The sequence below is a fragment of the Spea bombifrons genome, chromosome 12 (genome assembly GCF_027358695.1).
Source record: "Spea bombifrons isolate aSpeBom1 chromosome 12, aSpeBom1.2.pri, whole genome shotgun sequence".
NCBI lineage: Eukaryota > Metazoa > Chordata > Amphibia > Anura > Pelobatidae > Spea > Spea bombifrons.
Window position 1 is genome coordinate 33928833 of NC_071098.1, and position 15453 is coordinate 33944285.

Consider the following 15453-nt stretch of genomic DNA (forward strand, 5'->3'; position numbering starts at 1 on the left):
AAATACCGGGGGATCTTTATCAATACCGGGATCTTTACAAACACCGGCACCTATATCAATACCGGGGATCTTTATCAATACCGGGATCTTTACAAACACCGGCACCTATATCAATACCGGGGATCTTTATCAATACCGGGATCTTTACAAACACCGGCACCTATATCAATACCGGGGATCTTTATCAATACCGGGATCTTTACAAACACCGGCACCTTTACAAATACCGGAGATCTTTATCAATACCGGGATCTTTTATAAATACCGGGATCTTTTATAAATACCGGGGATCTTTATAAATACCGGGACCTTTACAAACACCGGCACCTTTATCAATAACCGGGGATCTTTATAAATACCTGGACCTTTATAAATACCGGGGGATCTTTATCAATACCGGGATCTTTATTTAATACAGAAATCTTTACGAATATTGAGCATTCCAGGACGTAAAAGAATAACATTTGTTACTACGTTTAAGTGTTATTCTGACTGAGCCGTAGCGTATCATGTCGTATGCTAATGCGGCACAGAGTGCGTGTTTAATGATCACACTTTGCCGTCCGTGTAATAATTAACACAATCTCTGGGATGTGAAATAATCGCAGCCTTAGACTGTTACGGAACGCCAGACACGGTCGTCGTGTTTATACAAAATACTCTGTGTAGTTTTTCTTCCCTCTGTCTATTTTTATGGGGAGATACGGATCATGACTGATATCCTCACACAGAAAATACTGAAACAAAATGAGAGCGGCGTTATAATGTATACATCTCTCTCATACAGGGAGCGCTTTATAGGCAAAAATTAGATGTGTGCTGGAAAAAAAATGGCTGATATGGGAACCCTGGTCCTGGCCCAAGCCCTGGCCATGCGGCCAGTTCTGATAAATCCCGGTCGGTCTCCGTCCCGATACATTCAGCTGCCGGAGCCGTGCACAGAATTCCAAGCAGCTCTTCACCTGAACAGCCCCACAAGGAGCCATTCACCCCATTTACAAGCCTTAAACACTTGTGATCTTTAACCCTTCCCCGGCCGGCTCATATTGCTATGGAATGTAGTAGTATGCTGCGGCCTGAAAGCTTTCAAATTAACAATCGCTTTCTAACATAGAATACGCCGTCTGCTTTCACTGTCATCTGCGTGCAAGGAATCCCCAAACAATAGCCTCCGTCTGGGGCCGGTTTAAGCTTTAACAAGGTGTAAAAGTGAGATTTACAAAGAATTCTGCTCCACCCCCCAACACTGTAACCCTCCAGGTGGGGTGACAGACCGCAAGCCACCGCGCACACCATGGGCACACGCGTTGGTGCATGCAGAACCATAACCGGCTGGCCGGTCGGTACCAGGTACATGTATCGTTCCGAGGCCAAGAGAATGGGAAATGGAACGGAGAACCTGAAAAATGCGGAATGGGAAAAAAACTAAACTGTCAATGCATCACCCCGGCGATAACGCCACAATCTTCTCACACCATCCTTTAGCCGCTTCTATCGACAAAAAGAGAGAGAGAAAGAAAGAGAGAAACGGGAAAGAAAGAGAGAGGCCTTCGTGTCGGTTTAATTAAAACCACTCGCAGCCCTTGTTGGCTGTTCTTCCAGGATCGCCACATGCCATATATCGGAATTATTGCCAAAACCCAGCTCTGTAAATATCGCCGTCCCCGCCAGCCACAGAACTGGCTAATAAATTCCGCCTCTTCTTATTGCCAAAGAAAGGGCTTTTCTCCGGCCAACACAGACAACAAGGGTCTGTGCCGGGAGATGCTGGGGGTGAACCGGGTAACCGATACTGGCACAAAAACACACGGGTTTCATTCTGCTGAGTGAATGCGATGTCAGGTCAGTCCAATCTACAGCAAGCTATACTTTATACCACCAAATAATGCCGCAAACAGCACAATGAGAGCAGGACATCCATACGGCCATCTATACTGCCCTGTATATGGGTCCACATGGAAAAAGCAATTCAGCTAACACCCCGCCGCCTTCCCCGGTGCCATAATCGCCCCCGACAGCCGCAAAGCCAGTGGCTAGTGACAGACACTCACCAAAGGAGTCTCATTGTCTATCACAGGGTAATAAACCATTGTTCAAGCAGCAGCCTGAGCTGGTCGCTGGCCCTATGCCTGTCACATTATTCACATGTTGGGGTAAATCCATCTCCTACCCCCACTAAGTAGCCCTGTCATCTACCTGGTGCCCTGTTACCACCCGACAATCAGCCTGCAACCCCACTGTGACTGCAGTGCATATGGCCCCATAATAAAGGGGTACATCCTGCGCGCCCCAGATTTCCCTGCAGAACACCCAGAGCCCCATGCGCCTATATTCCCCTGCGCAGCACTGTGTACCCTCATAACCCACTCAAAGCACCTTGCCCCCCACAGACCCCTTGCAGAAGGATGAGGTTTGTCAGGAAGGGGGCACTTACCTTCCACAGCCATTGCCAGGGGCAGCAGACACAGACACACAATCCAGCAGAGACCCATGGTGAGCTGGCCACTCAGTTCAGGGCTAAAGTCCACTCAGCCATTGATGCCCAGGGGAGTGGGGGGCAGCTTGGGGCAGCATGCAGCACTGGGGGGGCAGGAGAGCCACTCGCAGACCCCAGCAGCAGAATGAAGCATCCAGCACAGGGACAGAGCACTGAGCGCAGCCCAGGCTGGGAGCGTACCATCTGCACTATGGACAGGGGGGAACAGCCAGCTCGGGGCTGCCACAGGGACCCCCAGACTAAGAGGCTGCACTATCACTAACACCCTGCAGCGGAGAAATACAACTGCACCGACCCCTGAACAGGGGCAGAGACAGCTGCGAGGTGCAACCTCGGAATTGGTAGATTGGTAAAATAGGTCTCCCCCCGGAGGAATGGATTATCCCTGACCTGTCTGTCAAGCAGAGAAAGCCCAGATTTCTGCTACAATGTCTCTGAATGTATCACTGCAAGGGGGTGGGGGGCAGGAGGGACACAGCCTGGGGTAATAGGCAGAGGTGCACACAAAAGGGAGGGGGCTCACAGCCAGGGGGCAGCAAGCAGTGGGAACATAGCCAGGGGGAAGGGGGCACAACAGGGGGTAGAGGGCAACAACAGAATGGGGAGGAATAGCATAGGGCAACAAGCAGGGGACAGTTATAAGCAATATGTGAGAGCAACAGATGGGGGCACAGCCTAGGCAGATGAGCAACATGTGGGTAGCATGGGTCACAGGGCAACTAGGGGTGCATGGGTGGGGGCACTCACTATCCATCAGGGCAAATATAATTTATACCCCTCCAATCAGGAAAGCGTCTGCTGTCAAACATTTCTACAAAAGAGAGGCTGAAATGATGGTATTTTAACTGATAACGTTCAGACAGACAAGAATTCTGAGTTTTTCTGTTTCTGCCATATTTCCTCCTGTCTAAAGTAGTGATTTGGGGAGTGTTTGTCCAGAGCCGCCCCTAGTCCCTCTCCCAAATTAGCGCGTTATAGCTGGAAAATTGCCCCTCTTTGTTTAAGACAAAATGTTGCTGGCCGGCGTGCTCAGTATACCAGCAGGTCGGCCAGGCAGAGAATACCAGGCCCTGGCTGATGAATGGAGCTCTGCTGGGGGGCTGCTTGGTGACAAAAAGCTGTATTGTTCCTGGGGACAGATACAATACCCGGCCAATGATAGGCTCTTCCTGCTCTATGTCCCTCTATCTCCCTGGAGAAATCAGTTCCCGCAGCACATATCCCCAGACTTTTGGGGTACCCCTGCCCACACTCTGTTCAGTTTGGGAATGTAAGAAGCCCAGGTGTTCGTCCCAAATCCTGGCTCAGGAGTTAATCATTTGGTTTGAGGATTTACGGATTCTGTGGATTGTTTAGAAATCAGATATATTCTCTCATCCCAAAGCATGGACCACATGAGGCGTACAGGTCCAACAAATGAAACCAAGCAAGATCATGTACCGCAAGAGCTGACAATCTATGCTGACCATTTGTGTCACACACATACATCACTGGAACTCATTCTTTAAACAGCTAAAGACAAAGATCGCTCGGCTCCTGTCTCTCAATAAACTGATTGTTAAATATTGGGGAGAATCAGCTGCAACCGACGGGATATCCCGGTAACCGCTCGGCGGAATCCAGTGGCTCTGGAGCGGAACCTTCTCTTTTCTCAGTTTGATTTTCTGCAGAGGCAGCTACTAGTCCAGGAGGGCTTTGGTTTCAGTGAGGAAAGTGATGGCTTAGTGTGTTGTGTGTGGAAGTAGAATGGTGAATGGAAAGTCCCTGTTTTACCAGTAAGAAAACACAGAGACTCTCGTTTAAGGAAGTCCTGGCAAACGACGTGCGCTCGTATTCGACCTCCGCCTCTAGCGTTTGACACAATGAGCCGGTTTTAAGCCTCTATAGTCTGTTCATGACGTCGACGTGACGGCCTTTGGATGGGATTTCTGTGGCTTTATGGCGTAAGAGACCACAGGTTTAATGGTCAGATTGCCTAGTACCCAGGGGAAGAAGACCCTCCAATAATTACAGGCAGCTGCTGACCTTGCTGACCGCCGCTAATGTCCTCTCACCCCATCTCATCACCAGCAAGTAAAATGCAGGGGATTTTCCTGCTGAAGGACCTGGTGGAGGATGGGACTCCTAACTCCATGAGTGATCCGCCTGAAGAGAAACTTTAAGACTCGGATTAAAGTCTGGGGGAGAGGATTTTTTTTAACCATTTTCTACTGAAAAGGTGCAATGCCTGTCTCATGTCACTAGCCAAGAAACAGTTAACGGTGACACAGACACCCACAATGGACACTTTACAAAAAGAATGCAGAATCTAAAGGCTTTTTTTTCTAAATTACCCCAATAAACCTGGATTCCAGGGCATGAATGACCTCCTGCAGGTGTCATTTCGGGATGGCTGCTCACATACATGCATTTTCCTTTGAGACGCCCTGATAATGGGGTGAGTTTAGCGAGTTCTGCTTCCAAATCTGTGCATTTCAAAGCTTCGGATCTGAAAACGAAATAAAAAAGCTAAATCTGAGACGGCGAAAGCCCGAGAATTTCATTACATCATCGTTATTAAACCCTTTGCAGCCAGGACATTTTTTTTTCACTCAAAGAAGATTTGTATTTCTTGGGAGGCTTTGGCTGATGTTCCATCCTTCCTGAGTTTACTTAACAATTGTAACGATTAATAATTCCCTTATGTTTGGCATGTATGTGAAATCGTAGAGTGCAAGCTCTTCTGGGTAGTAACTCCCTGTTTATAAAGAATAGGAAGGATCGAGACATACAATGCTCTAACGCAATGTGCAATTTGTAAAAAGTAGGGTAATTGGCATCGCGTATCGCAGCCTGCAGTCTCCTCGTTTAGTGCCAGTGTCCCCGGAGCCCTCCTTAGTAACACAGTCCTCTGATTGCGCATGCGCTTAGCATGACCGAGGAGATCCCGCCTGACCCCAGAAACATTTATAAGTGTATGCTTTAATTCATATTATATGGGAAACCCTTCCTCACGTGAGTCGGCTGCCTCCCAGCATTGTTTACATGCGGGGAATGCTTTAAAAGGAGGAACATGTTCGATTTAAGGGCACTTCGCATTATGTGCAATTTGACATTTCACTTCAACACCCACAGAGCTGACACTCGACACCTGGACAATCCGACGACTCCTCTGGGAGCTCATTTTTTATTCTCATTTAAATCCAAAGAAGATGTAAGATGGCAGCTGCACAGGGGAGTTTGAGGAGAGCAGGATAAGGAATAACCAATTGGGGAATTAAAAGCCATCGACCCGTAGGACGCAGACAATGTGACCCTGTGATCTCCACGCAACCCTCCTTTTAGTTTGTTTTCAAAATGTCTTATTGTAAATCTGGAGCAGACCCCGGTCTGACTGTGAATATGGAGCGGACCCCGGTCTGACTGTGAATAGGGAGCGGACCCCGGTCTGACTGTGAATAGGGAGCGGACCCTGGTCTGACTGTGAATAGGGAGCGGACCCCGGTCTGACTGTGAATAGGGAACGGACCCCAGTCTGACTGTGAATAGGGAACGGACCCCGGTTTGACTGTGAATAGGGAACGGACCCCGGTCTGACTGTGAATAGGGAACCGCCCCCGGTCTGATAGCGAATAGGGAGCGGACCCCGGTCTGACTGTCATTAGAGAGAGGAGTGGTAGTAGCTGTATACTTTATTGATTTATTAGTTTATATACTGCCATCATATTCCGTACAGTAATGGGATCTCGAGGAGTTCGTTCAGAGGGCTGAAACAGAGACCTTGAAACATTTTCTCTTTAAAGTCTACTTTTGCGCAGGATCACCCTCTGTCTGCGGGTAGAGCCCTAACGTTATACGACCAGAGAGAGAAGGGGGGGTAGAGAATCCTTATAGGGAAGTCGTAAAATACCAGAAATACAGGAATGTCATACTATCTGATTATCCAGATTATCAGGGATAACATCGTCCAGTCTGCACATTACGCCGAGCGGATTTCCCGAGATCTCTGAAATCTGGTGAGGGGGGTGGGTATCATTTCCAGGGTCACGCACCCCCCCCTTACTGTGATAGGACCCAAACCCTTAAATAATTCGCTTTCTCACCCAGGGCGGATTAGGGCCAAATCTGCAGGATAATCCAATGTAAATCAGAGAGGAAGGAGCCCGTGAAACCATAGGTGCCGGAAACACAAAAGGGGAGTCACTGTCGATAACGGGTCTCACCGGGTCTCAATCTGATGCACTTCAGTTGGCCAATAAGGGTATCCTCTTTACCAAATGTGCCCATTTTTCTTTTGCAGCTATCAAGGTGCAGAGTTATACCCATGAATCCACATCGCACTATGAATAATTGAGACATTGTCGATATGTCCTGGCTGCTTATATATCACTCGCGGAGGCTGGACACAAGACTAAAAATGTAAAGTCTGGTTTAAAGCAAAACTCTGGTCCACCGGCTCATACCTGCTGGAATGACGCTGAATACTGGAACAAAAAGCCAAAGCCAAGTCTGAGCAGTTGGCGGCTGTTCAAAAACAGAGTGAAAACCGCGAGACAGTCGGGATTACGCAGAGCAAAAGATGGGGACATGTTTTTAATGCAACTCAGAAAAGAAACACTGTCCCCTTCTGCTGGGAAACCACTATCTCTGCCCGGAAGCAGCAGGTTAGGGCCCGGGGCCTGATCCACCCAGAGAGTAACAAAGGTGCCTCTTGTCTGCCATGGACTGCCTGCCTTATAATTGCCATTACATAGAGCGCCACCTGCTGGCTAAAGCAGACAGTGCCGAGACTGCTCTCCGTACGCTGCTAGTAATCTATTAGTCACAGAAATTAGCAAAACGGGCGATTTCTCCCAAACTGAGCCATACCCCCAAATAAAATGACAAAACAGAAGGGCCAATCGGCACGGCACGTTCCCAGCTTTAAATGTTCAAAGTTTTAATCCTCTGTTGGCAGGTTTCACACTGTACCCGCCGCCATTACCCCGGCCGTTTATTACGGGCATCTTTCGCTTTGTTGGTCGGCTCTGTCGCTGAATATTCAGTGAAATCCTAAAGGGTGAGCTATTTGCATGGGAATCTTTTTCTTGTCCTTTTTAGCGTCACAATGAAGCCCGTCATATGGAGGCAGAATTTTGCTTCACGTAAACATATAATCCTTCAGTTCATGATTATTTCCCTGTGAATCCCACCTTCTCTACTGGAAGGCCATTCAGTACATGCGCTACATCGGCTGCTGGTGCCAGTGATATCAGATTTGCTAGTGAAAGTATAATCCCGAGGCGCACAATTAAAGCGTGAAGGAGACTTTTCGAGAGAGGGCATTAAGTAGCATGGAAAGAGATTTCAGGCCACAAAGAGACCGCCGGGTGATCTCATTACTTTCTCATTAAGGAAAAATCCCTTTTTTACCTGAAACGTTAGGAATCAGATGGAGCCACGTGAAAGGCCACGTCCAAGGCTCGGTGGCGCCGGACCCTCGCCTCTATTTAGTCTCGCCCAGCAGAAAGCCATTCGCTTAACACCTTCAGTGCCAGGTGGTTGGGCGCAGCATGTAGAGAAGTAGCCTGATGGAGCCGGGCATGTGGGGTTACTGGGTCTGAGGGGCCGAGAGGCACGCAGGCACAATTTATTCAACATTTTGGTGCGGATTTACTGTAATATTTTCCTGAATGGGTGGTTATTTTACAGCTCAGACTGGATCCACCAGGTGAGATTAGATTATAATCGCTTATATATAGTGACGTCTCAGAAACCAATGATTATTTCTGACAAAACCTTGTGGTTACAGCAAAAATGTTATGAAGCATTTCCTTCCGGTGTTCCATAAATCCGATGATTGTACAGCGCTGGGGAATATGATGGTGCTATATGAAGCAATCATAATAATGAAGGCTGAAAGGGTTAATGTGGTTCGCTGAAATGAAACTCAATGAGTCTGAAATGCCAAAGGGTTTAAATTGTGAAAGTGAATTTTCACGCTGGATACACGGCGTAGAAACGCCTGGAATTTGTATTCAGCCGCTAATCCGATTGGTTCCGCTGCTCCGCCTCTCCCCGCCCAGATCAGGACACCTCCTTGGGGCTTTGGGGCCAAACCGCGAGGTTTTTGGTAGGAATGGGTCCGGCCCGAAACAGCAAGGGAGCCACGCTAGGTCCGTGCGTGTGAGCGTGGACACGGTAACACGTTTCAGTCCGTGTCAAAGCAGCCTGATCGTCTGTGTTCATTAATCTAATGCATTAGCGGATCCGGCAGCCAAGCGGCGCTTGCTTGATTTAATTGCAAGGAACACGAGGAGACAAAATGGAGACTTCGCTGTCTGAGGCGTCTTCCCAGCCCGGACGGAAAACCAGAAACCGCAAAGCATTGGCCGCGGGCACACGCGTGTTAACCTGAAACAAACCCCTTCTCCGTCTCTTTATACCAACAGATATTCCTCGGCATCGGGCTCCAATGTGAACCCTGGGCCCCGGATCCAGCGCTTTTTATAGCAGACTCGGCACTCTCAGAGTCGGTTAACGGTCTCCATATAAATCTGAAAACTGTTAAAAAGGTCTTGACTTCTGAAATAGATGCTAATGATGTCATCCTGAAATTTCCTTGCTTCGGTCATGAAATATGATGTGACTGCCGCTCCGGCTGAATGTGACTGTCAGCTCCTCATCCCGGTTAAGGATCGTTGCAGCAGCCGGCCCCATGTAGAGTCCTTCCCAGAGACGCACACAGAGGTCTGGCTATGGGCCACGGGAGGGGCAGAATACAGGCTCTCAGTTGAACCTCACACTTCTGTAGGCTTCGAGCCGTGTATTGGAGGGGATTACTGCAGCCGGGGTGTGTGTGCTGCGGGGCACGGGGCCAAGGATTGTGGAATTCAATCGCCCAAGAAATGCCGTAATCCTCTAGAAAGCAAAGGCTGCGGCAGCGCGCCGGGAGGTAGCCTGGAAACCCCTTCACAGGCTTCCTCTATTCCCATACCCTGCAACCACCAGCAAAGGTCAGCACAGGTCACGTTATGGAAGGATTATGTGCTCCACAGTGACATCACTCAGTGTCACCTAGAAAGACGTGAACAGCAGAGGGGCCCGGGGGATTCAGAGCCCGAGGCTCCCTGGGGCTGCTTCACTATTTGAGATACACTTAAAACCTTTTCTCACTTGGTGGAGAAGCTCCCAGAGCAGATCCGTTCAAAGTGCACGGACCTCAGGACTCTAAAGCTCGCTGATAGTCGTGATAAAAATGAATTAGCATCCATTTCTGGTCTCTGACGCTCAGTCTGCTGAAGTCCATTAGTCAATCTGCTGGTCCCCATCGGTCAGTCTACAGGTGTCCTTTAGTAAGTCGCCCATTGTCCATTGGTCTTTCTACCGTTGGTCAGTTGGCTTCTCCTCAGGTTGTTACATACGTTTTATGCCACCAGATGCCCCTGTAGATTCTGTATCCCCCTGTGGTATTTTCCCTTGTACTCACTAGCCAGTCCAGGACTAGTCACTTGGCCAGATTCGTTGGCTTTGTGGCTGAATGGGCTGTAGGGGTGATAACGCTACACGTTCAGTGGAATCGAGACCAGAAACATGGAACCTTTACCTGGGATGGTCTGCATATGGATCTAGTGTGCACGGGAGTGGAAGGAGAATACTAGACCCCTGTTTAGGAGAGAGAGGTTCAAACTCCATCTGGGTGTGTGCATAAAGTCTTAGTTGCCCATCTGTTGCCCCCTGTCTCATACCCTCACTGGTGGTCACCCTGTGACCCTCCTCCAGTCTTTCCGTTGCTTGGGACTCTCTCTATTCTCAGTTTAGCCCTTGTTCCATTCTCCAGTAATCCCCTTGGTGGCCTCTGCTTGTTTTAGGGCACAAGAGCTGACATTCTCCCAGCATTCCTCAGGAGATCTCCATCGGCAGATGGGGCAATGAAAGTAATGCACACACGGCTGTGAGGATTAAGAGGATTTACTGAATGCTCATTCTGCCTTTTGTGGCCCTTCTGCTTTGTTTATTTGAGATTTCTGATTTTCCCGTCTTCCCCCGTGTGCTGTATAGTTTGACTTCACAGAAATCTGGGGAATGGACTGCCGGGTCAGGCAGATCATGGATCTTGGCTGCCAAGAACCTTTAGTGTGATGATACAACATATCATCGCAGCCACTGCAGAGTATCGCAGCCACTGCCGGGGTCTCTGTTAAATCCTGCAGAGTATCGCAGCCACTGCCGGGGTCTCTGTTAAATCCTGCAGAGTATCGCAGCCACTGCCGGGGTCTCTGTTAAATCCTGCAGAGTATCGCAGCCACTGCCGGGGTCTCTGTTAAATCCTGCAGAGTATCGCAGCCACTGCCGGGGTCTCTGTTAAATCCTGCAGAGTATCACAGCCACTGCCGGGGTCTCTGTTAAATCCATAGTTTTATGTTGAAAGAACACACAGAGTCCATTAAAATGGGTTCCTCCGAGTTCCCATGTCCCATGAAAGTTTTATCTCAAATTCTCCCAAGGGATGAACATTTCTCGGTGTAAAGTGACATCGTTATAACCCTGAATGCCTGCGTCTAAGTATTTTTGAAAGTATTGACTGAATGCGCCCAAACACCTCATCACAGAGCGCCGCGGCCATTTTTAGCTAGAAAAAGATTATTTTTTTCAAACAAAGGCTGTCAGGGCTGTTGTTTTTCTGTGTGAGGAGATTCACAATAGGCGAGTACTGAATAATGGAGGAGACAGAGCATCTCCCCAAACCAGAACGAATTCCACTGAGGACACGGTGCCGTGAAATGTGTCGCCGGAATCAATGAGACTCCCATTTGGTTAATGGACCCTTCACGGCCGTATCGGCCAATTTCTGGCTCTTTGTAAATCCACGTTGCCGTTGAGCGTGGTGGGGAGTGGGGGGAGGCCATTGTTGGTGGCGAATGTGCACAGAGCCGGGTTGTGCGGAAACGATACCTGCGCCATCCTGTAGAACGGCATCACCTCCGGCCGCTCGGGGGCTTAGCGGCTTTCTCAGGCGGCCCTTACTCATGTGATCCGGACGCTGAGTTAGCAGGCGGCAGCGGCTGGTAGGGCAGTCTGTGTCTCTTGTCATTCCACAAAATGATGGAGATAAAGTCAGTCGGGATGGAAACAGCAGAATCCGCAAGGTTCCAGGGTCACAACTTACGACCCGGGGGCTTATATGACATCATATGTTAACATAATTATTATTAGTAGTAGGATTTTGTATTATTATCATTCACTTTCAGAGTTAGGGTTAGCATTAACAGAATGTCCGTGGTTGGTGGTTTCGTTCCTAAAGCCATGTGAGCCACGATGAGGGTTGTTACTCCCAAAATGCCAGGACGCCTTTTCCTTGTGTGGGGTATTAAACAAACGGGGCTTTAAGGTCCTGCATATTCCTTCCTCGCAGATTATATTCAGTAACCTTAACCCTATTGTGGGGGTCTGTGGGCTGGATACTGCATGAGTGATGGGGCATTTTGGGGCACATTCTGGGGTGGAGGAGATGTCGTGAGAATCAATTGTTACTTTTCCTTATCTGTACAGATTTAACCCCAAGAGACCCCCAAGAAGTGTCGCGCGGAGCCTGGAAATGTATTTTCAGAGCATCTAGCGCCGCTTCTTGATGTTATTAGAACCCGCGAGCTCCTTCCGCTGGTCCCGTTTCAAACCAAAATCCCTGTTTCCTCCCCAGATGTCCCATTTTTTAATGAGCCTGAAAAGATTTTGACACATTTTAATCAGATTAAGCGGTTTAAATCCCAGCCGCTTGGATAATCCTTTCCTTGCCACTAACACGTCCCGTCGGTGGCAGGTGAGCCAGACCCGGGTCGGCCCTCATTCACAGTAATGCCCACATTTATAGGGGGTTTGCCGGTTCCTGGTTATGTTATCTAACCCCGGTTGCTTGCAAAATGGCGTCCTCTTCCTGATTCCCATCGAGGAGTCGGCTCTCGGTCACCTCGGGGAATAAGACACCTCATAATAATCGTCTAATAATGTATCGGCAGGCCGAGTGACTGTGTGACGACACAGCGCACTCCTACAGCTACTTCTCCTCATCGCGCGCCATTTGCATCGTATATCAGGTTTTTGGCTGCGTTAGAGACCCCGTTTGCGAGGCCAGCGTAGCCGACCAGTCTGTGCTGCCCCTTTAAGGACAGGGTCTTGTCTGGTTGGGATACGGAGCACTGGTGACAAACAGAGCGGAAGGAGCCCGCGCGGGCAGCAAGGCATTATGGGTTGTGGTGCCTGGAGCTCCCTCATATCACCATGGCAACCTGTGCTGATGGAGGCAGTCCGTGACTGTCACCCCCTCCCCGCCCCCTCTGCCGGCTGGAGCAGATTCTAGGTCACAGCTGTCCGCGTTGGCCTAACCGGCCAGGCTAACGAGGGGATCGCGGGATATGGGGGCTGGGATAACCATTTCAGTGCCAACAGCAGAATAGCCCCCAATGTTGTCTGAAAATCTACATTTTGCTGCATCTAATTCCCGTCGGGAAGCTCTGTCGTGTTCGTGCGTTTTGGGATAAAGCGGTGATCGGCCCCAGGGGACTGATTCTTATTCCCTATATATACCTTATACCCCGTATATACCCTGTGCATACCCTATACCCTTTTACCCCGCATATACCGTATATCCCATATATACCCCGTATATACCCTGTATATACCCTATATACCTTATAACCCGTATATACCCTATATCCTTATACCCCGCATATACCTTATACCCGTATGTATCCTATACCCTTATTCCCCGCATATACCTTATACCCGTATATATCATATACCCTTATACCCCGCATATATCTTATACCCGTATATATCATATACCCTTATACCCCGCATATATCTTATACCCGTATATATCTTATACCCGTATATACCCTATATCCTTATACCCCATATATACCCTTATAACCCTTATATACCCATATCCTTATACCCCGTATATACCTTATACCCGTATATATATCATATACCCTTATTCCCCGCATATACCTTATACCGTATATATCATATACCCTTATACCCCGCATATATCTTATACCCGTATATATCATATACCCTTATACCCCGCATATATCTTATACCTGTATATATCATATACCCTTATACCCCGCATATACCTTATACCCGTATATATCATATACCCTTATACCCCGCATATATCTTATACCCGTATATATCATATACCCTTATACCCCGCATATATCTTATACCCGTATATACCTTATACCCCGTATGTACCTTATACCCCGCATGTACCTTATACCCCGTATGTACCTTATACCCCGTATGTACCTTATACCCCGCATGTACCTTATACCCCGTATGTACCTTATACCCCGCATATACTTTATATTCTGTATATATCCTATACCCTCATACCCCGCATATACCTTATACCCCGCATGTACCATATACCCCGCATGTACCATATACCCTGCATGTACCTTATACCCCGCATGTACCTTATACCCCGCATATACCTTATACCCCGCATATACCTTATACCCCGCATATACCTTTATACCCTGTATATGCTCCGAATGTCTCGTTTTAGGATCACAGTATGAGCTACACGGAGATCAGCGCGTTACGCTCCATCCTTTCTGTGTTACTCGAGTTATAACGTATCGCGGCCCGAGGAGCGCCATGTTGTCTCTAAGCTGTGATATTACATATGTGCCTCAGCCATTATCACACTGGCTGCACACTTCAGAGGGAAAGCATCGTATAAACAGAGCTCGCAGGGCCCCGTTGCCTTCGCTTTGTGGTTGTTACATGGTTTATTGGGATAACACCGTGGTGGGATGCCTCGGACCCCTGGGGGGGATCTCTGGAAATCATAAATGACAAATGGGGCAGGTTATTTGTGTTCCTAGCGGTAGAATCCTTTCCACGCGCACAATATAATCACACAGTACGGAGACTGCAGTCTGCCCGCCGCGCATGGTCTGCGTCATGCTGCTGACCCTGTAACCTTCATTGGGTCTGCTTAGTACATGGGGTGTCTACTACATGCAAACACATGTCCAACATGCACTGGGTGGCTTATTACCTGCCTCCTTTTACACGTGTGTAAATACACATGCTGCGTGTCAGACAAAGGAATCATTCTTAGTGACCTATGTTCATAGTGCAAACATATACCGGGCGCTGTACAATATGCATTACAAAGGGGAAAGCCTGTTATCATGTGTAAGAGGTTCAATAACCGTTAATAAATGGCGGAGAGCGGGTACTCAGGACGAGCACGGATCGGGGACGTGGGGACTCAGCCGAGTGAATTGTCAGTGAAATCCAGGAACCCAAATGTATTAAATGAAAGTGTCCCTGCCTGTAAGCGTCTGGGCATTTTCCGGGGGCAAATGCGTCGTGTTAATGTTCTGGGACACGTAGCGCTTATTGAGGTTCCTGTAAAATCTCGGATATACTTTTTTCCCAAAAAAATATTTGAACCTGGAAGAAACGTGACCCCCGCTACGGTGTTATTCTGCGTGATGTGACTCGCACACAGGGCCCGTTATCCTCAAGTCTTCAGGTAGTCTGCTGCACAAATGCCCCTCCTGTGGGTGTGCGGCACGTGGTAGGGGGGCACGGCCCTGCAGAAGGTCGGTCGGCGGCAGGGTCTCTGGAGGTGACCCCCCCACCCGCTTGCCGCATTTGAAGCTGATTCCGTCTGAAATCTGGTTCACTTTCTAACGTCAGCTGGAGAGATTGACCCTGCAACAGGAGGTGACATGCGCATGCACGGCTTTGGTGCCTTGCAGCCCATTGGTGGAGGCCGCGGATGCCGCAGCAGCCTCAGGGACAGGCCAAATATTTTATGAGTAATTTAATATCTGGAACACAGAGCGTTCGTTCCCTTCAAAGGAGAGAAAGGAGGTTTATGTGAGCTGAGTCCGCTTCCCATAAGAGCAGCAAAACTGCATGGGAACATTAACCTTCCCAAACCCGCCGAGAGAGCCGTGCGGCCGGTGCTC

At 48.7% G+C, this 15453-nt stretch overlaps 1 protein-coding gene across 3 annotated transcripts in view; it reads right to left on the bottom strand.

Annotated features, from left to right (window-relative positions):
• The window catches only part of EPHB2 (EPH receptor B2), a 68203-nt gene extending 65602 nt beyond the window's left edge, over positions 1-2601 (bottom strand). For all 3 annotated transcript variants that reach the window (XM_053452194.1, XM_053452193.1, XM_053452192.1), the window contains exon 1: positions 2435-2601. In XM_053452194.1, coding sequence (XP_053308169.1) covers positions 2435-2492 — 58 coding nt within the window. In that variant the 5' untranslated portion in view covers positions 2493-2601. The remainder of the gene's footprint in view (positions 1-2434) is intronic.
• Between the last annotated feature and the right edge of the window lie 12852 nt (positions 2602-15453).